The sequence below is a fragment of the Petaurus breviceps genome, unplaced genomic scaffold (assembly GCF_028583685.1).
Source record: "Petaurus breviceps papuanus isolate PSGF00001 unplaced genomic scaffold, PetGlider_PUasm1.0 90778, whole genome shotgun sequence".
Lineage (NCBI taxonomy): Eukaryota > Metazoa > Chordata > Mammalia > Diprotodontia > Petauridae > Petaurus > Petaurus breviceps.
Genome location: NW_027187343.1, coordinates 1,622,019 through 1,643,962, shown reverse-complemented (window position 1 = coordinate 1,643,962; position 21,944 = coordinate 1,622,019). Strand labels below are relative to the sequence as shown.

At 34.7% G+C, this 21,944-nt stretch overlaps 1 protein-coding gene across 4 annotated transcripts in view; it reads left to right on the top strand.

Annotated features, from left to right (window-relative positions):
• Window positions 1-21,944, top strand: part of CDC42BPA (CDC42 binding protein kinase alpha) — a 409,866-nt gene that overhangs the window by 344,832 nt on the left and 43,090 nt on the right. For 3 of the 4 annotated variants that reach the window (XM_069069123.1, XM_069069124.1, XM_069069121.1), the window contains 10 exons: window positions 139-258; window positions 2,437-2,517; window positions 5,255-5,360; window positions 7,482-7,618; window positions 8,543-8,682; window positions 13,634-13,715; window positions 16,466-16,682; window positions 17,578-17,640; window positions 18,095-18,688; window positions 19,792-19,889. In XM_069069123.1, coding sequence (XP_068925224.1) covers window positions 139-258; window positions 2,437-2,517; window positions 5,255-5,360; window positions 7,482-7,618; window positions 8,543-8,682; window positions 13,634-13,715; window positions 16,466-16,682; window positions 17,578-17,640; window positions 18,095-18,688; window positions 19,792-19,889 — 1,638 coding nt within the window. The remainder of the gene's footprint in view (window positions 1-138; window positions 259-2,436; window positions 2,518-5,254; window positions 5,361-7,481; window positions 7,619-8,542; window positions 8,683-13,633; window positions 13,716-16,465; window positions 16,683-17,577; window positions 17,641-18,094; window positions 18,689-19,791; window positions 19,890-21,944) is intronic. The other variant, XM_069069122.1, reaches the window with a different exon arrangement.

Here is a 21,944-nt window from a genome sequence, read left to right as displayed (position 1 = left end):
TCCCTAACAAATACTAAAATTATAGTTTTGTTGTCATTTTTAAGAAACACTATCATGATCATGACTTAATATTGCTAAGAGCAGTGAATTGTTAAAAGTGACTTCTTGGGTTTTTTTTCCCCCAACTTGTTTTCCTAGATTGATTCAGTTGAGAACTTTACGTTGTCTAACCCTACTTCACGGGATGAGGAGGTCAAGTCTCACCTCCAGTCAAGGTCCAGGTCTCCTTCCACAGCTAGTGACATTGAACCAATTGAGGTACCTCTCTGGGGCTGTTCTGCTCCCTGACCTTTAACTTGTGATGAGAAACAGTAAATCAATCCCATTACAAAAAAGTGAAATTTATCTCTTTATTTTACCTATGCTTTGTAACACAGCCAAGACATTTAAACTTTGTAGTCTAATATAATTTATCAGTAATGCAGATGGGTGAGAAAAATCAATTAAGGTAATTGCCCCTTAAAGACAAATCCTCCCAAATCAGCTATATTTTAACTAACTAACCAGTCTAGCAATATTACATGAAAAATTGAGGAAATAAATAGGAGCATTAGATAATCCAATAGCAGTGCTATAGTATGATCACACTTTTTTTCTAACTTTAGAAATTCCAACCCAAACTCAGTAGTGTATATAATTAAAAATCTTTTAAATGTAGTTACCAAGTCACTCCTACTCATTTCTGACTAGAACAGTCAACCAGTACAAGTCTGTTTCTTGTCCCTTGCTCCAGTAATGCAAAAAACAACTACAGTAGTTCCTGATGTGACCAGAGGGTTTTACTCAGCAAGCCAGTTGACTCTCTTAACTAAAATAAATTCTTTAATAAGGTTTGTTTTTTTTTTTAAAGCACCTTTGGCTATGTTACTGAAACCGAAAGAAGCATGTTTTCTCTTGCTTATCTTAATCCTCTCCTGTCCTCTCTTATTAATTCAAGTAGGATTTTATTCTATGGTTCCAGGGTTGGATTTAGAGTTCTAGTAAGGAAAGAGTAAATTTGGGAAACTATACAATATATATTGTAGCCATGCCTTAGACTTATAAAGACTTTGTAAAACTTTGTAAAACAATAAACAATCCAGGGTTGCTGTTATTTGGGTTATAATGTTAGCATATTTTTTTAATTTGTGATTTACTTATTTCTATAATTAATGTAGTGACCCACATTCAGCTTTTTATATGTTAAATTCTGATTTGGGTTCAAAGTATTTCCCCAGATAGTTTCTAATTAAAACCAATTGAAACTAAATTGAGGCTAACTCCAGAATAGAAGGTGTCAAATAAGCTTGGGAGATCCACAATTCCACTTGCCAGCCTGCAAACACACCAACTTTTTCATCTGCTGGAGTGTGCAAAAACAAAGACAAAAAGATGTGATCTGTTTTTTCTTAAGAATTCAGTATTCTCTCTAACTAGCCTGGACCTCTTATAATCATTATTCATTTCTTTGTCAGCTTCCTCCTCACCTTGCTATCCAAGCCAGAGGCCCTTCCTCTTATCTCTTGACTTCCATATCTACCACTTAGTAAGCAGCCTCTTTCAAATACCCTGTCCCCCATGTAGCAGACAAGAAAATCATTAGGTCCTTCTGTTCAAGGAGATTACCACACCCCACAACTAAGAAAGAGGTCTTGCATTTTGTATAACTAAATAATGAAGAAATGTAGGTGGTAACATACAACTTTAAAACCCTGATAATACTTTGATTTAACTCCTCTGCTTGTGACAAACTTTTTCATCAATATATTAATTCCTATACCAGATGTCAACTGATTCATTTATCATTCCAGTAAGCTTTTAGGTTATATTTATCGTTACACACATTGCCAAACCTGTGAAATCCTGTCTAAGTCAAGTAGTTATTTTAATCTTTTTTTGTATCCTGGAGCCCTTTGGCAGTTGGTCTGGGTGAAGGCTATGGATCCCTTCTCAGAATGATGTTTTTAAATCCATAGGATCACAAAGAAAATTATTTAAGTTTACTAATGTGAATTTAAGAATTCTTGATTTAAATGTTGATTATTGAAATATCAGTTATTGCTGTAGCTGTGTATCTGTTAAAAAGCCTGTTTTAAAGCATTAAGGCATTAAAATAAGCAAGCACAAACCAAAACTAAAAGTTGCTATCTTCCACTTCATGTAGTCTACATTCAATATCTTTTCAGTTCCATTTTTATGGCTTTTATTTTGCAAGTATTTTTTTTGTAATTCCAGATTTGAGCGACTTTTCCTTAATGAATAAATTTATTTATGAATTTTGAAAGTATGTACATAAACCTAGACTTTGCAAATATTTTTATTAATTGAAGCTTTACTCAGTTTTCATTATACTAATTGGTGCCTTGTCTGAGGTTTTTAGCTTTGTTTAATCTAGTGATGTTTGAAAAAGATGCACTATCTCAAGATATTTATATCTCTTTTTTCTTTTGGATTCAGGTTACAGACCACCCTCCCCGTTCAGCTCACACGCCAACAATGAGATCAGCATATATTGGATCTGGCATCTCTGCACCTAAGGTAGTCAGTCTATTCATAAACTTCCTGTTTTCCTAAAAAATGGGAACGGATTTCTTCTAACTTGTACAGTTACTTCTGTCTTTACTGCGGGTCTTACTACAGTTCTGCACAGTAAAGCTCCTAGCAAACCTATTCAGACTGTCCTTTTGATGCAGAACAGTTTCATGTACATAAGTTGTAGGAAAGAATAGATTGCTTGTTTCTTGGTTTTTTGAAGTTATTGTTTTAAAGTGTCTTAGACCTCCACGTGTTGTAGTAAAGAACAATGCTAGTTTAAGTTTACCTCTCTTGACTCTATGGTAATAAATACTACTAGCAGTAAAAGGATATATGCATTTCACTGAAAATTTGTGGTAAATTATTCTTTTTCTGTTCTAGTCAATATAGCTGTGTTTGATTGCTTAATATAAGGGAGAGAGAGGGACTTGGTCATTTCAAATACCAATAAAGAATTCTGTAGTATTTTCAGAGAAGGTAAATTAAAAATGAAAATCCCATAAAGTATATATATTTATCAACAGTAAAATCATTATTACCAATGACAAATTTTTTAAGTTCCAGAAGAGGGAGCAAGGAGTAATTGTTCTACTGAATTTTTCTAATCTTGCCTATTTACTCTTACTCACAGAGAACCAACCCTAAGACCCAAGAATACCTGAAATAGAAGGAGTCTTCTTTCTGACCTTGATTTTGGAAGTTTTAGCCCCTTTTTGGAAGTACTAAAGTGCTATATAATCTTCAAACCTAAATTATCCTAGCTTTAATAGCCTCTAATATCATATTGTTTATTGAAGGTGCTGAGCAGTGGGACATGTTGGCCTATTTTAATTTTTTGATTCCCATTCACAATTTGGCAGAAATATTGAAGATCAGTGTTATAACCAAAAGGAAGGAAATAATGAACTTGAATTATTATCTGTATGTATTTTTCTATAGCACCCACTCCCAGAGTATAAAAATTAGGTTGTATTATAGAATAATTGATACAATCAAAATCTTTCATTGTATCATATTATCTTCTGTTGGGTTCAATAAAATGAATGGAGGAGTGTCTTTTCTAGCAACACTAATAACTATAAATATGTTATTCACCTGCATCTTAAGAGTACTCTGTCAAATTAGTCTGAATTTTCTCCCCCAGCTATAGAATTCTGAATTACAGCTCTAGTTTCTTAAGTAGACCTAAAAATAATGAGTATGTGAAGCGGTTTCTTGGGCACTGTGCAGAATTGTTTTGTGGTTCAATCTTATTTATTCATATTCCTCTACTATTTTTGTTTCAAGGACACATTACCTTCTCATTCACAGAAGTGAAAATAAATGAAATATTTTTCCTTGGTCAGATTAATTGATACTTTTTAAGTTTAACGAGTCTCTGATAAATTTATAAATTCACTTTAAACCTTACTTGTAGAAAATTTTTAGATAGTTGAAAGAGGTTGATTTTCATCAAGTTTCTTAATTTAATAAGATGTAAACAATTATAATATGCTTGATATGAAGGATGAAAATGAAAGATATTTGTTCTGTTAATTGGACAACAGTATCAAAAGTTGTGTTATTCATATAATATCATTTTCACTTTAACTTATAAGCATGATATAACCATGGCTTATGTAGCCTGATATCCTTTCCACTAATTCTTTTGAATAACAAGCAATAAACTCATCTCAAACTTTGACCCAAATATGTATTTGAAAGCAGTGTGTTGTTGTGGAAAGGGCACCAAGCTGAAAGTCAGAAAAAAGAAGTTTATAGTCCCTACCTTGTCACTTCTTCCTCATTGAGCTCACTCCTTCCTCTTTCAGCTTCCTTGTTTCTAAAATGAGCAGCTTGGACAAGGAAGTCCGAAGGATGCCTTTAGTTCCATCACCTGCAATTTTCAGTATAAAAAGAGATATCTAGAGTGAACAACACAAGGCTAGTGCCTGTCATGGAGGCAGCTGGTGGCACAGAGTGTAGAGCACCAGTCCTAGAGTCACGAAAACCTGGGTTCAAATCCAGCTTCAGAAACTTGCCAAAACAGTGTGACCCTAGTCATTTAACATTTGTTTACCTTAGTTTCCTTATCTGTAAAATGGGGCTAATAATAGCACCACAGAATTGTTGTGAGGATCTAATGAGAGAATTATCTGTTTAAAAAAAGAACTCACTTAGAATAGTGCCTGGCACATAATTGGTACTATATAAATATTTATACCTTTCCCCCATAGTCTTTCTGAAATTATCATCTGCCCCAAAATTAAAGTCTCTCTGAAAAGAAGAGGAAAGCTATACCTTCCTTACCTTTGTACTGCTTTTATTGGTATATGGATTATATACTAGAGAGGAAGAGAATAGAATTTATTTATAACCCTAATTTGAAACTTTCAGTATTCTTTTTCTAATGTTACAGAAGAATTCACAACTTTCCTGGGATACTAAGAGTAATATGTGACCCAGTTAAATCTAGGATATAATAGGGATAGGGACTAGACCTACGATTTCATTGATATGTAAAGAATTCATAAGGAACTTCCAGATGAGGAAATTCCTGCCACCAATGCAGGTTGGCACCTTATTTACAACTTTTAGTGTTGGAGAATTGCTTAGGATACTAAGTGATTTGCCCATGTAGATGAGCATGCTAAAGAAATAAACACATTATATTTCTATATAAGTTGATAATATAAGAAAATATGCAATTACCTTATCACAAAATAACTGTCTCTGCTTTTATCCAATTTTTTTTGTGTAGCCAAAGGCCCACCAGTTTGTAGTAAAATCGTTCAACACTCCTACCAAATGCAATCAGTGCACATCTCTAATGGTTGGTTTGATAAGACAAGGCTGTGCTTGTGAAGGTAAGAATGGAGAGGGGGAAGAAATAGAAATTTACATTCATATTTATAGTTGAGTATTATGCAAGCAATTTTATTCTGCTAAAATCCTAAAGATATTGATTTTTGCTTGAATCATTTATTTCATTTTTCTTTTGCAGTTCAGAAATTTTAGAAACAATCATAGCAATTTGCTTGAATAAACATCTGTTTTAACCTACCTGTATTACTTTAGGAAAATAGAAAGATAATTCTTGATAACTAGGAATTCTCTTACGAGTTATATTTCATTTCATGTTTCTTAAAACTACTGGAAAGAATTCATAGTTCAGAAGGCTCATGCCTTTGTGACATAGAAAAAAAGAAAGTCTTCCTTTAATCTTTTTAATATTCCTTTTGAGTGTATCTTCACCCATGTTTAAAAGGACATACTGCAACACACATTCAGATGAACTAAGTATTTTTCACTGTACCACAAAATATTTTTAGAAATGTTATTTTAGAGATTTTTCATTGCTTGTCAGGCCCAGTGAATAACACTTTGGCATTAGATAAAATTTATTGGCCTTAGGGTCAATTTTTTTTCTCTTAGGAATACCTCTGAATTTATGATAGAATTCAGTATAAGAAAAATTATTCATTTCATAATATTATAAAGTACATTTTGGACAACTCTTTACAATACCCCTCTTTCTTTAAATGTTACCTACACATTGTGGTGATATTGACACATTATAACAGCTAAAATAATTGTTACTAACTGACATTTTAAACTGTTCTAATCCAGATAAATTATGACCTGAACTTTTACTTATAATACTCAGTCAGTTAACAAATATTTATTAAACACCTATTATGTGCTCAGTCTTTCACAACTCTGTACATTGTATATTACTGAAAAGGATGCTGCCAGGTTAGAAATTCTCTATTAAGCCCAGTGTGGTAGCACATGCATTTGTAATTCTAACTACTGAGAGCCTGAGACTGGTGGCTGTCTTGAACTCATAAGTTCTGAACTACATTGGGCAGTGCTGACCAAATGTCGGCACTAAGTTCAGCATTGAAGTGGTGAGTCTTCAGGAGCCAGGAGGTCACCAGGTTGACTAAGGAGGAGCATACCTGCCTGACTCGAAAACAGAACAGATCAAAACTGCTCTGCCAATCAGTAGTAGGATCACGCCCACAAGTAGCCCCTGAACTTGCAACCTGGGCAAAATGGGAAAACTCAGAATTTTTAAAAATTAAAACAAAAAAGGAATAAACAATTAAAAACCTTACCAAAGTTTGATGTGTGTTGTGTTCCCACTGTCTATGGTAAAGAGCTCAGAATACACTATTATTTTAAAATAACGTTCATTTGAGGCGTCCAGGTGGTGCAGTAAGAGCGACAGCCCCGGCGTCGGGAGACCAGAATCGGTTCCAGCCTCAGATACTTGGCATCCACACAAAATAACTGGTCGTATAACCTTGAGCAAGTCACTTAATCCCAATTGCTTAAAAAAAAATAACGTTCATTTTTGTATTATGTTTATTCCTTACATATAGTTCACAGTGAGACACAAAAGGACTCTGTGTATCTTCTTTCTTTGAGACTCCAATTTCTGCTTTAGGACTTATATTTGTGTAGATAAATCAAATTATGGAAGATATTGCAGATGACAAAACTGCATCACTGATTCTTATGTTAAATTCACTCTTAACATACACATTTCCATGATGGTGGCATGTGCATCCTTGTGAAGGAATAATTGGTTTTTTTTTTCCTTTTTCCTAAGTGCATAAACCATGAATAGGTCATATAAATCTGAGGCTTATACAACTTGGGGGTAATTTTAGAGTTTAGCTTTTTAACAAATTTGCTTGCCAATCACTTCAATTGGACGTACAATAAATATCATTAAAGTATTAGGAATATTATCACCCACTTCTAATAAGCTACATTGAATTTCTTATTAATAAACAAATGTGCCATTTTCAGCAAAACATTAATTAGCCAATCATTAAAAATGATTAAGCTGAAAACAGATATGAGAATGTACTCAGGACAGTGTCTTGCACATACTAGGAATATAGTAACTATTTGCTGACTAAATTAATAAGTAACTTATCACAAAAATAATATCACATTTCTTTTTTTCCTCTAAGTATGTGGATTCTCATGTCATGTTACCTGTGCAGACAAAGCTCCAGCATTTTGCCCAATTCCTCCTGAACAAACAAAAGCCCCCCTGGGAATAGACCCACAAAAAGGAGTTGGAACAGCATATGAAGGCCATGTTAGGGTAAGTGTCATTGGATTGGGGAAAGCATATTATTATGCCATTTTAGTAATCAATTAAAATTAAAGTCAAATTCTACCACTTTTTATTCAGAATACTTTTCAGAGATATTAGGTGTACCAAACTGACAATTGAGTTTCTAGGTTTACCTTCTAGAATAGACATATGAAAGGGGAAAGTAATACTGTTGGTTACCTGATACTAAATATTTTAGTCTTATTCAGTATTTTAGTAACTTATCTTTTTCATGTTTTATTCTTTTCATTTGTTTTGGTTACCAATATAACAAAAGGCAAAACTGGGGCAGGTAGGTAGTGCAGTGGATAGAACACCAGCCCTGGAGTCAAGAGGACCTAAGTTCAAATATGGCCTCAGGCACTTGGCACTTTCTAGCCATGTAACCCTGGGCAAGTCATTTAACCCCAATTGCCTCTTGCCCCCCCTCCAAAAAAAAAAAAAGAAGCAGAAGTGTAGCTAGCAATATATTCACCTGAGGCAATCAACATGAAGAATGAATAGGGCAGGGCTCACTTCAGTGTTGCCTGTGGGGGGGATATATACCCCAAGCAGGGATTGGTAAATTGACCTCTGATAGGAGGAAGTAGATCATGAAGATACCTCAGAATTTCTACTCTATTGAAAGTTGGCCATTTGGAAAAAGTGTACTGCCACTACAGAGTCTGGAGTCGGGCACAGGAGAAAAGAAGGCCAGTGATGGGGTGGGAAGAAAAAGAAGTTTCCCTTACTAAGTAGGAGTAGAACTGGGCATGAGAAGCACCCTCCATGAAGGTTGTTAGTGTTCTCCTAATTCCATGTCCTAGTAATAGCTTTAATGAGAGATGATGGTGAATTTTTAGTATCTTTGTATTTTCATGAACTTGATGATTCATATTTTCATTTTCTTCTTTTTTTCAATCAAAATTAAAGGTTCCCAAGCCAGCTGGAGTAAAGAAAGGTTGGCAGCGAGCACTGGCTGTGGTTTGTGACTTCAAACTCTTCCTATATGATATAGCTGAAGGAAAAGCATCCCAACCCAGTGTGGTAGTCAGTCAAGTGATTGATATGAGGTAAGTTTAGAAGATGAAAGTGTTTTTCATCACAATAAAATAGAATGCAAAATATTACTTAATAAGATTCATTGATCATTTTTCTATTTGTTTATAGTATTAGTTATAAATTTTTGTCTAAGCTCTGCTTTGGCTACAGCTTATAATATGCTGATTCACTCTCAGCATTTCCTTTTTTTTTTTTTTTTTTGGAGGGCAATTGGGGTTAAGTGACTTTCCCAAAGTCACACAGCTAGTAAGTGTGTCAAGTGTCTGAGGCTGCCTTTGAACTCAAGTCCTCCTGACTCCAGGGCCAGTGCTCTATTCACTGCACCACCTAGCTGCCCCTCTCAGCATTTTCTTAAGAAAATATGGTATTGTGGAAAATATGCATGATTTAAAGTCAGAAAGTCTGGGTTCAATCCTTCCTCTGACATATACCGCCTGTGTAACTTTGGATGCTTAATCTATCTGGACCTCAGTTCCTTAATCTGTAGAGGAAAGAAAAGATAGAAGTACAAGTTACTTTCTAGCTCAAAATCTATGTTACTATGATCTTATGTAATTATTTATTGTTTCTGTGATTTGTTCATTGACGTATTCATTCTTTAGTCTCTACATAAGTCTAAAAACATTTCAGATGAAAGGGGTACTTTCAAGTCCCTACTAGTTATTTTTTTTTGTCTGTTGCTACCTATATTAGCTGTAGGAGAAAGGGAAAGAAGTTGAAGATTTTACTTAACTAGGAAAAAATAAAGGAAAGAATTAGATAACTGGATAAAAGGAAGAAAGAAAAGGAATTAACAATTTAAGTAAATTACCAATACTGGGGAAAAGGAAGAGATGAAAGTTGAGGGTGACAAGAGCCTTTGGAAACAGGATTGCCTTAAAATAGATTAAGGAAATATGAGACAAAGTATTGACTTAATAGAGGACAATGAGGAAAAAAATCCTGATAGAGAATACAGTGATTACTAGATAAAGATGGAGGAAAATGTAAACATAAATCATATATTTAAATATGAATGAATTAAACAACACAATAAAACAAAAGAGTGACAGACTGGATAAGAAATCAAAATCCCCCCCCCAAAATTATAAGAAACAGAGCAAAAAAGCAAAGGTGTATATATACAAAATGAGGAGCAAATAATGCATTTGCTATGCATCAGGTGAAAAAGAAAAGGCTAGACTTGGAATCATGCTATTAAAGCAAAAACAGAAATTCAAAGCATAAAGATAAATGGGGAAATTACATTATGCTGAAATGAACCATAAACAATGAAACAATATCAATATTAAACTTAATGTTCCAAATTCTTAATATATAAATGTGTAAAAGAAAAACTAATTGAATCCCAAGAAAACAGACAATAATAGCAGAACACCAGTGTCTTCTTGCTCATAAATAGAAAAAAAAATAGTTCAAGGAGCACATAGAATCAAATGAAGACTTAATGAAATCCTAAATAATGAATGACTCAGAGAACAAATCATAGAAGCAATAATTATGTGAAAGAAAAATGATAATGAAATTATGTGCCTAAAGTTCTGTTATGCTGCTAAAGCAGTACTCAGAGAAATAATTATATCATTAAAACATTTCTTAACACAGTAGAAATGATTAGTGAACTTAATATGCATTAGAAAAAATCATAAGTAAAACAAATGAACAAAATCAAAATAGAAGAAAAATAAATTGGAAACGAAAAGAAAGAGTATAAAAATAATAAAACTAACTGCTAACTCTGAAAGAACTAACAAAATTAATGAACCATTAGCCAGCCTGATTAAAAAGAAAAGGACAGAAAATAAATAAAGCAGGAAATCAAGGTGAAATCACAAATCAGGAAGAAATCAAAAATAATCGTAACCTACTATGCACAGTAGTAGTTTATGCTAACAAAATTGAAAGCATAGAAGAAATACAAGGATACCTTTAAAAATATTAATTACCCAAGCTAACAGAAGACCAAAGAGAGATCTTACACGATCTATTCTCAGAAAAGGAAATCGAAATTGCTATAAAGAAAATACCATGGGCATCTAGGTGGCACAGTGAATAGAGCACTGGCCCTGGAGTCAGGAGGACCTGAGTGCAAATGCAGCCTCAGACACTTAACACTTACTAGCTGTGTGATCTTGGGCAAGTCACTTAACCCCAATTGTCCCACCTTCACCACTCCAAAAAGCAAAAAAAAAAAAAAAAAGACAAGAGAAAGAAATTAGTCATTAAAATAGGTTGAGGAGATAAAACTATTTGATGATGATATGACATTTCACTTAGACAATCCTAGGGAATCAGCAAAAATACTGAGACATTAGCTTTAGCAGTCTTGCAGGCTACAAAATGAGCCCAAAATAAATCAACAACCCTTCTGTATAATAATAACAAAATTCAAGAGATAGTAAAGGAAAACCTCATTCAAAATAGCTCTAAAATATTTGGGGGTCCAGCTAGCAAAGCACACCAAATACTTGCATACATTCCCATTATACAATGCTCTTAAAAGGAATAAAGAACAATTTAAGGAGCTTGGAGGATCATTCAAGTGCCCATAGCTCAGCCATGCCTATGTAAGATAAAAGACATACTACCAAAGTCAATTTACAATTTTTATACTTTTTCCATGTAACTGCATTAGGGATATTTTACAGAACTCAATAAAGTAATAACATTCATTTGAAGAAACAAAAGATCTATAATATCAAGAGAAACAATGAAAAAAGGTAGGAGTAAAGGGGGAATAGTGCTTTCAGACCTCAAACTATAATATAAAGCTCTACTCATCAAAATCATCGGATGTTGGTTAAAAAATAGGGAAGTAGTTCATAGAAAAACAGACAAGGTAGAATCATTAGAACTCAATCATCTGATTTCCAATAATTGGAAAATATAAATCACTTTGGAAATAGTATGAACAGGCAGTTTTTCTATGAAGAAATCAAAACTATATATAGCTGGGGCAGCCAGGTAGCACAGCAAGTAAGAGCACCGACTCCAGTGTCGGGATGACCTGGGGATCAAATCCCGGGCTCAGACACTTAGCACCCACCCAGAAACACCTGGCCATGTAACCTTGAGCAAGTTACTTAACCCCAATTGCTTTTAAAAAAAAACAAAACTATATATAGCTATATTTAACAAATGTTCTAAATCATTATTGATTAGAGAAAAGCATATTTAAACAACTTTGAGATATCATCTGACACTTATCAATTGGCTAAAATGATAGATACCCTTTAGTTAGGGAATGGCTAAACAAGTTGTGGTGTATAATTATGATGGACTCCAACTGTGATATAAGATGTACTGAGCTATTTGATTTTAGAGAAACATGGAAAGACTTGTACCTGTGAAGACAGATTGTCTACCTCCAGAGAAAGAACTAATAAGTAGAAATACATATATATATATGTATATATATATATTATACACATATACAGATTCATGTTTAATTGTAGCCTTCTCTAGGGGGGCCTGGGGAGGGAAGAAAAAATAAATAGTGCACAGCAGAGAACAAAAGAAAACTTAGAAGAAAGCACAGAAAAGTTGGATAACTTTGAAAACAATGTGTAGTACTTACTACATAGTTTGAAAATAAAAAAAAAAATCTGAAATGGAAATTTATGGTTTTATATTGAATCCTCTCTTTATGTTCTGCTATATACATGGAAATGTTCTTTTTTTTCTTGTTTTATAATTTTTAAAGTAAATCAAATTTTTTTTTAAAAAAAAAATTATTTGTAATATGGAATGGCTCATGAGGAGTGGGACAGATACTCAGAAAAAATCTTGGCAATATAAAAACATATCAGCAAAAATGTGTTTTCAGATAATTGAGCATATTCAGGCACATTAGTCTCATTAAAAATGTTATAACTAAAAATATTTTTAGGAGAGCAAAAAGTTTTTTGTATCACTAATAAAATATGTTCAAAAAGAAAAAGACATTCTATAGTGGTTTCAGATATTAGATCTTGAAGATCATTTTATAGAACAATTCCAATCTGAAATGTAGCCAAAATATATATGTTCAATAAAATCTCATTAAGAAATGTTTCAGTTGGGCGTCTAGGTGGTGCAGTGAATAGAGCAGTGGCCCTGGAGTCAGGAAGACCTGGGTTCAGATCCTCCCTCAGACACTAACACACACACACACACACACACACACACACACACACACACACCTAGCCAATTGCCCTCCATAAAGCAAAAAAAAAAAAGTATAAAGAAAAGAAGTCTTTACAGTCCCCCTCAATGATATTGCCTTCCCTCTGAGATTATCTCTGATTTATCTCAAATAGATACATCTAATGGGAGCAGCTAGGTGGCATAGTGAGTAAAGCACCAGTCCCGGAGTCAGGAGGACCCGAGTTCAGTTCTGGCCTCAGACACTTAACACCCACACACACAAAAACAACTAGCCATGTAACCTTGGCAAGTTACTTAACCCCAATTGCCCTCCAAAAAGCCAAAAAAAAAAAAAAAGAAAAATGTTTCAACTTTTTGGTACATAATATGCAATCTGTCCCTCCTATCCGTTTGTACCAAAGGAAAGTAAAATTTTTTTAATAACAGAAAAAATTTTAATTTAAAGGATGAATGAGAAAAGTTAAACAATTAAAACTTTTAACTTTGGAAGATTCTCTGGTCAGGAATTGTTGCCTTATCCTAAAAGGCAAATTATGCTGTGAAATCTATGTATTCAAAGGTTGTAGTTATTTCTAGTTCAGGATAATATTGTACTCTGCAGAATATTTTGACTGTTGCCTGCCAGCTTAAGTGGGAGAAAAATAAATTGTCTTAAAATTAGATTTGCCTGTCCTTTTCACTGTAAAATTTGGTTTTGAGGGCTGCTACTTGTACTTATCTGGATATTCATGTAAATACAAAAAAATAATTAAAACTTTAAAAATAAAATAAATGATAAGGAGAAACAGTAACTCACTTTAACTTTTGCTTTTTCAGGGATGAAGAGTTTTCCGTGAGTTCAGTTTTGGCTTCTGATGTTATTCATGCAAGCCGAAAGGATATTCCCTGTATCTTTAGGGTAAGTGTATAGGCTAGAATTTATTCTCTGAAGTCTAAATTTTCCACCTGAATATATATTGTGTCTGTGTCTAGATTGTAAGCTTCCAGAGAACAGAGATGAAGCTATGGTATTGAATTTGAGAGAAGGCTGAGGTACTCAACTCCTATTTTTCTTCTAATTTTCTCTTTCAAAAAGAGTGATCTTTGGGATAGAAAGAACAAAACAAAAATTATCAATACAGAGTTGTTAACCATACAACTATTTCTAAAAGAATTGTATCCCAGGGTTCTAAAAGTAATAGCAGATATAATTTCTGAACCAGCATTAGTGATCTTGGAAAGGTCATAAAAATCAGAGAGCTGTCCTAGGATTGGAAGATGGCAAACATCCTCCTAAAAAGGAAGAAAATAGGCTCTACAAACTATAGGCCAATGAGCATTCTAAAATATGGTTTTCTTTAAATTTGGTTCAAAAATCCAATTCCATATATAAATAAGTCAACAGATTAAGTGTTTATTCTATATCATGTACTGAATGCAATAACTCCTTGAGATATAAATACAAACCAAAAAGAAATATGGTCCCAACCCTCAAAAAGCTTACATTCTAATGGAGGAAGTCAACACATATGAAGGAACATGGAAATTTCATGTTGAATTGTGGTGGTGAAGTCCAGTCAGTGAGAAGCAGAGATTAGAGAGAATAAAGGGCTCACCTGGCCATTGCTCCAAATAGAATTTTTCAGAAAGAACTCACCAAGAAAAAGGAGGAACCACAGGTTAAGAAGTGGGAAGAGGGCATAGATTTTTCCAGGGTAAGAAAATGTAGAGTTGTTTGACTAGATTTCATTTTATCTGCAAAAAAAATTTAAAGTTTTAACAGACCACAAGAACAATATGATTCAGTGGTGTGGTGTGGTAACCATAACCCCAATAGATGCAATCTTAAGCTGCATTAAGGAAGGCATGGAGTCTAAGACTACAAAACAACTCCTTGTCAAAACAAGTTTGGAGTAGAGTATCCTATACTTTAGGAAGGATATTAATGAGCCAGAGAGTGTCCTGAGGAAATAACCAGAATGATGTGTGAAGACCTCAAGATCATGTCTTCTAATAGTCACATGTTGGAACTAATCAATAAACATTTATAAAGCACGTACTATATACCAGGAACAGTACTAAGCTCTGGGAATACAAAAAGAGACAAAAAGCAGTCCCAGCCCCCAAGCAGCTTGCAGTTTAACAGAGGAGACAACATACAAACAAATATATACAAAATAAGCTAAGCTATCTACAGGATAAATAAGAAGTAATTAACAGAAGACAAAGCCTTCCAGTATAAGAAGGCATTTTAGGTGGGACTAAAAGGAAGGTGAGGAGGGCATACCAGACGTGGAGGACAGTCAGAGAAAACACCCAGAGTAGAGAGAGGGTATTTTGTTCATAGAATAGCCAGGGGGCTGGTGTCACTGGATTGAAGAAGGGGAGTAAGGTAATAAGAAGATTGGAAAGGTTGGAGGGGGGTGGGTTGGAAAGGGTTTCGTATGTCAAACAGAACATTTTGTATTGATCCTAGAGGCAATAGGGAGCTACTGGAGTTTATTAAGTAGGGGGTGGCAATGGAAGAAAAAGTGAAGATTTATAGGTATCTTCAAGTACTTGAACAGCATAGCATTCATTTGATTAGCACTTATGATGTGACCAGCATAGTGCTTAACCCTAGGGATACAAGGAAAGGTCACAACAGGGTCCTTGGCCTCAAGGAGTTCACATTTTAGTGAGGAAGATGCCATGCACATAACTTCGTAAGTATAGGATCTATACATTAAAAATGGGAGGTAGGGGTGGCTAGGTGGCGCAGTGAGTAGACCATCGGCCCTGGAGTCAGGAGGACCTGAGTTCAAATCCGGCCTCAGACACGTAACATAAAAACTAGCTGTGTGACCTTGGGCAAGTCACTTAACCACAGTTGCCCTCCAAAAAGCAAAACAAAAAAAAAAGGAGGTAATCTCCAGGAGAAGAGGCAACAGGGTAGGGAGAGTACTAGAGAAAGAGATGGCAAAGGTCTGCTGCCAAAGGTGGGAAAGGAGCTGAGTCCAGAAGCAGGCCCGGGAATCCAGGAAGTAGAAGTGAAGAAGAACATCCCATGCTGGGGGACAGTGTCTTTTTCACTTGGACACTCATGCAAAATAATCTAACCTTCATTATAATCTAAACTATCAGTGTCTAACAGCCAGAGAATGTATCTTTCTGAACATTTCTGATACTTTTTTTAACAAATTACTTTTAGTTTCTAGCATATATATAGTGTATTGTTTAGTGAGAATATCTAAATATGTAAACGACAAGAAAAAGCAATTTAATACTAGGTTTTTTTGGGGGGGTTGGGTTTTGGGTTTTTTTTTTTTATTTTTGTAGGGCAATTGGGGTTAAGCGACTTGACCAAGGTCACATGGCTAGTAAGTGTTAAGTGTCTGAGGTCAGATTTGAACTCAGGTCCTCCTGACTACAGGGCCAGGGCTCTATTCACTGCACCACCTAGCCATCCCTTAATACTAGTATTTTGCAGTCTCTCACCTTTGCTTTTGGCATGGATTCTCATGCTGATAATAAGTTATTCTGTTAATGAGGAACAACTCAATTTTGTTGGCAATGTCAGTAAAATATTTTTAAGCTGTCACTTGTGTTCTTTTTTGCTATGTCAGAAAGTAAGCTAGAATAAAAATACTTGTTTCCTAATGTATTCACAATCCATAATTTTTTTTTTAGGTAACAGCTTCTCAGCTTTCAGCATCAAGTAACAAATGTTCAGTCCTGATGTTAGCAGATAGTGAGAATGAGAAGAGCAAATGGGTGTGCTTACTGAATGAACTGCACAGGATTTTGAAGAAGAATAAACTTAAAGACCGTTCAGTCTACATCCCTAAAGAGGCTTATGACAGCACTCTCCCCCTCATAAAAACAACCCAAGCAGCAGCCATCATAGGTGGGAATTGTCTGATCAACACTGAATACTTTTTCTATCAGTGAAAATACTTTGCTTTCAAGACTTGTCAGGCTGTACAACAGTATCATGGGCAATGATGATGTTGATCTTTTTCTGTAGATTTCATTTCTAATCACATGTGTATGAATATTTACTTTCTCTTCTCCCTGCCTCATACCTAGACTCTTTGATTACCTTGCTTAACAAGGTCTGAAGTTTCAATGGATCCTCAAGCATTTATGTAATCCCGGGCAAATCACTTAACTCATTTTAGCCTGTTTTCTTATCAGTGAAATGGGGATAAAAATGGTACCTAACTTACAGAGTTGTTGGGAGGATCAAATGAGATCATATATATGAAGTGCTTTGTAAACCTTGAAACATTATATAAATGCTAGTTGTTATTATTATCTATCTGATCTAAATTGGCTCGTAAAAATTGCTTTGTAGAACTGTGTCAAGTTCTTCCTTTCACATTATGTTTCCATTAAGTCAAAAAATGGAATTGAACTCAGATCTCTTTTTGTCTTTTTTTCTGATTATAATTATTATTATAGCTGGTATGGAAATTTATCTTTATTTTAGTTCCCAATTGTTTGAAATAGTATTGATAAAGATTGTTTAGCAATGATTAGGCTTTTGCTCTTTCAGTTGTTGTCTTTTTGAGACAGATAATACTGTTTTTCTTGCAAGGCAAAAGAATTGTGTAAATTAATTATCATCATTAATTTCTTTTCTATCTTCTATACTACAGCTGCAGTTCTTTTTGACCTTTATTTAAATTTCTCTCTGTTGGCTTATTACTTGTATTAGGATACTTACCTAATTTACCCTGCTGACTTCAAGTAGTATTTACTATATAAAAATTCTTGACCTTTTTATTTATGTGCCATAGATCATGAAAGAATAGCTCTGGGAAATGAAGAAGGGTTATTTGTTGTGCATGTCACGAAAGATGGTAAGGAAAAACTTCATTATCTTGAGATAACTTTAAACTATATTTGTCAAGAAAAAGAGGAAACTAACAGTAACAGGATTCTGTCTTTTGTTTATTTTATAACTGAAATTTCACAGCTCCTTTTTTTTTAACATGTTTATAGTTTTAAATTTTCCAATGTTCTGTATTCTCTCTAGGGTCTAAAACTTCAGCTATTTTTCTTATTTTTACCATCAGTAATAATTAAAATTAAGTACTCATATGGCAGTCTTAAAGGTGATAATAAAACGGGAAATACAATTTTGCTTGAATTTTTCATCGTATTAATGCCACAAGAAGTAACAACCATAAAAAGTGTTTTATCAGATAAATTAGAAAATGTTTACATATAATTACAGTGCAATGTTATATTTCACATAGGACCACAATATAGTATTGTCTTTTAAGTAATGTATTCTGACTTTAATTTGTGTAGAGATTATTCGTGTTGGTGACAATAAGAAGGTTCATCAGATTGAACTCATCCCAAATGAACAGCTAATTGCTGTGATCTCAGGACGAAACCGCCATGTGCGACTTTTCCCTATGTCAGCTTTGGATGGACGAGAGACTGAATTTTTTAAGTTGGCAGAGACAAAAGGTTGCCAAACCATAGCTTCTGGACAGGTGCGCCATGGAGCTCTTACCTGCCTGTGTGTGGCTATGAAAAGACAAGTCCTATGTTATGAATTGAATCAAAGCAAGACCCGTCACAAAAAGATGAAGGAGATCCAAGTCCTGGGCAATGTCCAGTGGATGTCAGTCTTCAGTGAACGACTCTGTGTGGGATTCCAATCAGGATTCCTCAGATATCCCTTGCCTGGAGAAGGAAATCCACACAGCTTGCTCCATCCAGATGACCATACACTGTCATTTATTGCACAGCAACCAACTGATGCAATCTGTGCCGTTGAGATCTCCAATAAAGAGTATCTGCTGTGTTTTAGCAGCGTTGGAATATATATTGACTGCCAGGGCAGAAGATCGAGACAACAAGAACTGATGTGGCCTGCAGTACCATCCTCTTGCTGTAAGAATTGCTTACCTATATCTACCTTATCTTTATGTCTCTTAACTGTCCTGTTCTACCAGAATTAATAACAAGTTTCAAGTATTTTTTTTAATTAGTCAAAGTTTTTTCCAAAATATTTACCACACTTCTTCAGGAACCATTACTAGTTAAGTGTAATGAAATTAACTCAAGGCCAAAAGAATATTTAAGGCTGTAATGATGTAAGTTAAAGGCCTAAAGTTAATATCTATATGTTACATTGGGATAATTACCTTGGATAGACTTTTAATCCATTTTGTGGTTAGTGATCTTTTGTTGTTCAGTCATTTCAGTCATGTCTGATTCTCTGTTGACCCCATTTGGAGTTTTCTTGGTAAAGATACTGGAGTGCTTTACCATTTCCTTCTGCAGCTCATTTTACCGATGAAGAAACTGAAGCAAACAGGGTTAAGTGACTTGCCCGGGGTTACACAGCTACTAACTTTCTGAGGCTGGATTTGAACTCAGGCAGATGAGTATTCCTGACTCTAAACCCAATCTTTGCCACCTAGCTGCCCTAGATATCAATAACAGTCAACCAGAATATAGTTAATAAAAATCTCATGGTATCTAGAATAGAAAAATAACCACTATGCTAATTAATTTATTGTTAATACCAGAAAACTTTAAAAAAAAAAAAAAACCCACTGCATATAGGGCAGTAGGATAGACGCAAAGTTTATATAACATTGGTCCCTGCTGTCAGAGTTTAGACTTTTTTTTTTGCTTTTTGGAGGGGTAAGGTAGGGCAACTGGGGTTAAGTGACTTGCCCAAGGTCACATGGCTAGTTTTTGTGTTAAGTGTCAGAGACCAGATTTGAACTCAGATCCTCCTGACTCCTGGGTCGGTGCTTTATTCACTGTGCCACCTAGCTGCCCCAAGTTTAGACTTTTTAAAAAGGGTAGTGTATATTTGCTGAGTACTGAATGCAATAATTAAGAAATATCTCATTCTCATATCTTGGAAAACATGTACTTTATTTAAAATATACGATATATCTGATATTTAATAAGTAGCACAATTAAAGATACTTGATTAATCTTAAATTCTAAATGTGCTATTGCCCCTTTATTACCCTTAGGTTACAATGCACCATACCTCTCAGTGTACAGTGAAAATGCAGTTGATATATTTGATGTCAATTCCATGGAATGGATTCAGACAATCCCCCTCAAGAAGGTAATTCTACACTGTAGTTAAGCAACAACGTGTCATACTCTTTTCCCCCTCCAATTTATTTATTTATTATTAGTTTTCAACATTCATTTCCACAAGATTTTGAGTTACAAATTTTTCTCCCCATTTTTCCCCTACCCCCCAACCCAAAATACTGAGGCTACTGAATACCCTTTCCCCAATCTGTTCTCTCTTATATCCTCCCCCATCCCTCCCAGCTTTCTAGTAGGGCAAGATGGATTTCTCTACCCCAGTGCCTGTATATCTTATTTCCTAGCTGCATTTTTTTTTAAAAAAATGTTTTTTTAAACATTTGTTTTTAAAACTTTGAGTTCCAGATTTTTTTCCCTTCTTCCTTGCTTACCCACCCCCACTGGGAAGATGAAGCAATTCAATATAGATTGTACATGTGTAGTTACGCAAAACACTTCCATAGTAGTTATATTGTGAAAGACTAACTATAATTCCCTCCATCATATCCTGCCCCCCCACTTATTCTGTTTTCTCCTTTGACTCTGTCCCTTTCCAAAGTGTTTGCTTCTAACTACCCTCTCCCCCAATCTGCCCTCCCTTCTATCATCCCCCGTCTTACCCCCTTCCTCCCTATTTTCCTGTAGGGTAAGATACCCCATTGAGTGTCTTTGTTATTCCCTCCTTAAGCCAAATTCAGTGAGAGTAAGGTTGACCCATTCCCTTTCACCTTCCTGCTCTTCCCCTCCATTGTAACAGTTTTTCCTTGCTCCTTTTATATGAGATAATTTACCCTATTCTATCTCTCCCTTTCTCCTTCTCCCAATATATTACTCTGTCACCTCTTAATCTTATTTTTAAAATATAATTCCTTCATATTCAACTCATCCTGTGCCCTCTGTCTATGTATACATACACATACACACATATATATACATACATATATATCCCTTAAATAGCCTCATACTGAGAGAAGTCTTATGAGTTACAATTATCATTTTTCCATGTAGGAATGTAAATAGTTCAACTTTAATAAGTTCCTTATGATTTCTTTTTCCTGTTTACCTTCTCATGCTTCTCCTCCTTCTTGTATTTGAAAGTCAGATTTTCTCTTCAGCTCTGGGTTTTTCATCAAGAATGCATGAAAATCCTTTATTTCATTGAATGACCATATTTTTCCCTGAAGCATTATACTCAGTTTTGCTGGGTAGGTGATTCTTGGTTTTAATCCTAGCTCCTTTGACTTCTGGAATATCATATTCCAAATCCTTTGATCCCTTAATTTAGAAGCTGCTAGATCTTGTGTTATCCTGATTGTGTTTCCACAATACTCAAACTGTTTCTTCCTGACTGCTTGCAGTATTTTCTCCTTTACCTGGGAACTCTGGAATTTGGCTTTAATATTCCTAGGAGTTATCTTTTGGGGATCTTTTTCAAGAGGCGATAGGTAAATTCTTTTAATTTCTATTTTGCCCTCTGGTTCTAGAATATCAGGGCAGTTTTGCTTGATAATTTCTTGAAAGATGATATCTAGGCTCTTTTTATATCATGGCTTTCAGATAGTCCAGTAATTTTTAAATGATCTCTCCTGGATCTATTTTCCAGGTTAGTGGTTTTTCCAGTGAGATATTTCACATTGCCTTCTATTTTTTCATTCTTTTGGATCTTTTATAGTATCTTGATTTCTCATAAAGTCATTAGCTTCCATTTGCTCCAATCTAATTTTGAAGGAATGATTCTCTTCAGTGAGTTTTTGAAATTCCTTTTCCATCTGGCAAATATGGCTTTTTAAGGCATTCTTCTCCTCATTAGCTTTTTGAACCTCTTTTGCCATTTGAGTTAGTCTATTTTTTAAGGTGTTATTTTCTTCAGTTACGCTATTGACTTGCTTTTCTTGATTTTCTTGCATCATTCTCATTTCTCTTCCCAATTTTTCCTCCACTTCTCTTACCTGATTTTCAAAATCCATCTTGAGCTCCTCCATGGCCTGTAACCAATTCATATTTTTCTTGGGAACTTTTGATGCAGGAGTTCTGACTTCATTGTCTTCCTCCCGTTCTATGCTTTGATCTTTGTCTCCAAAAAAGA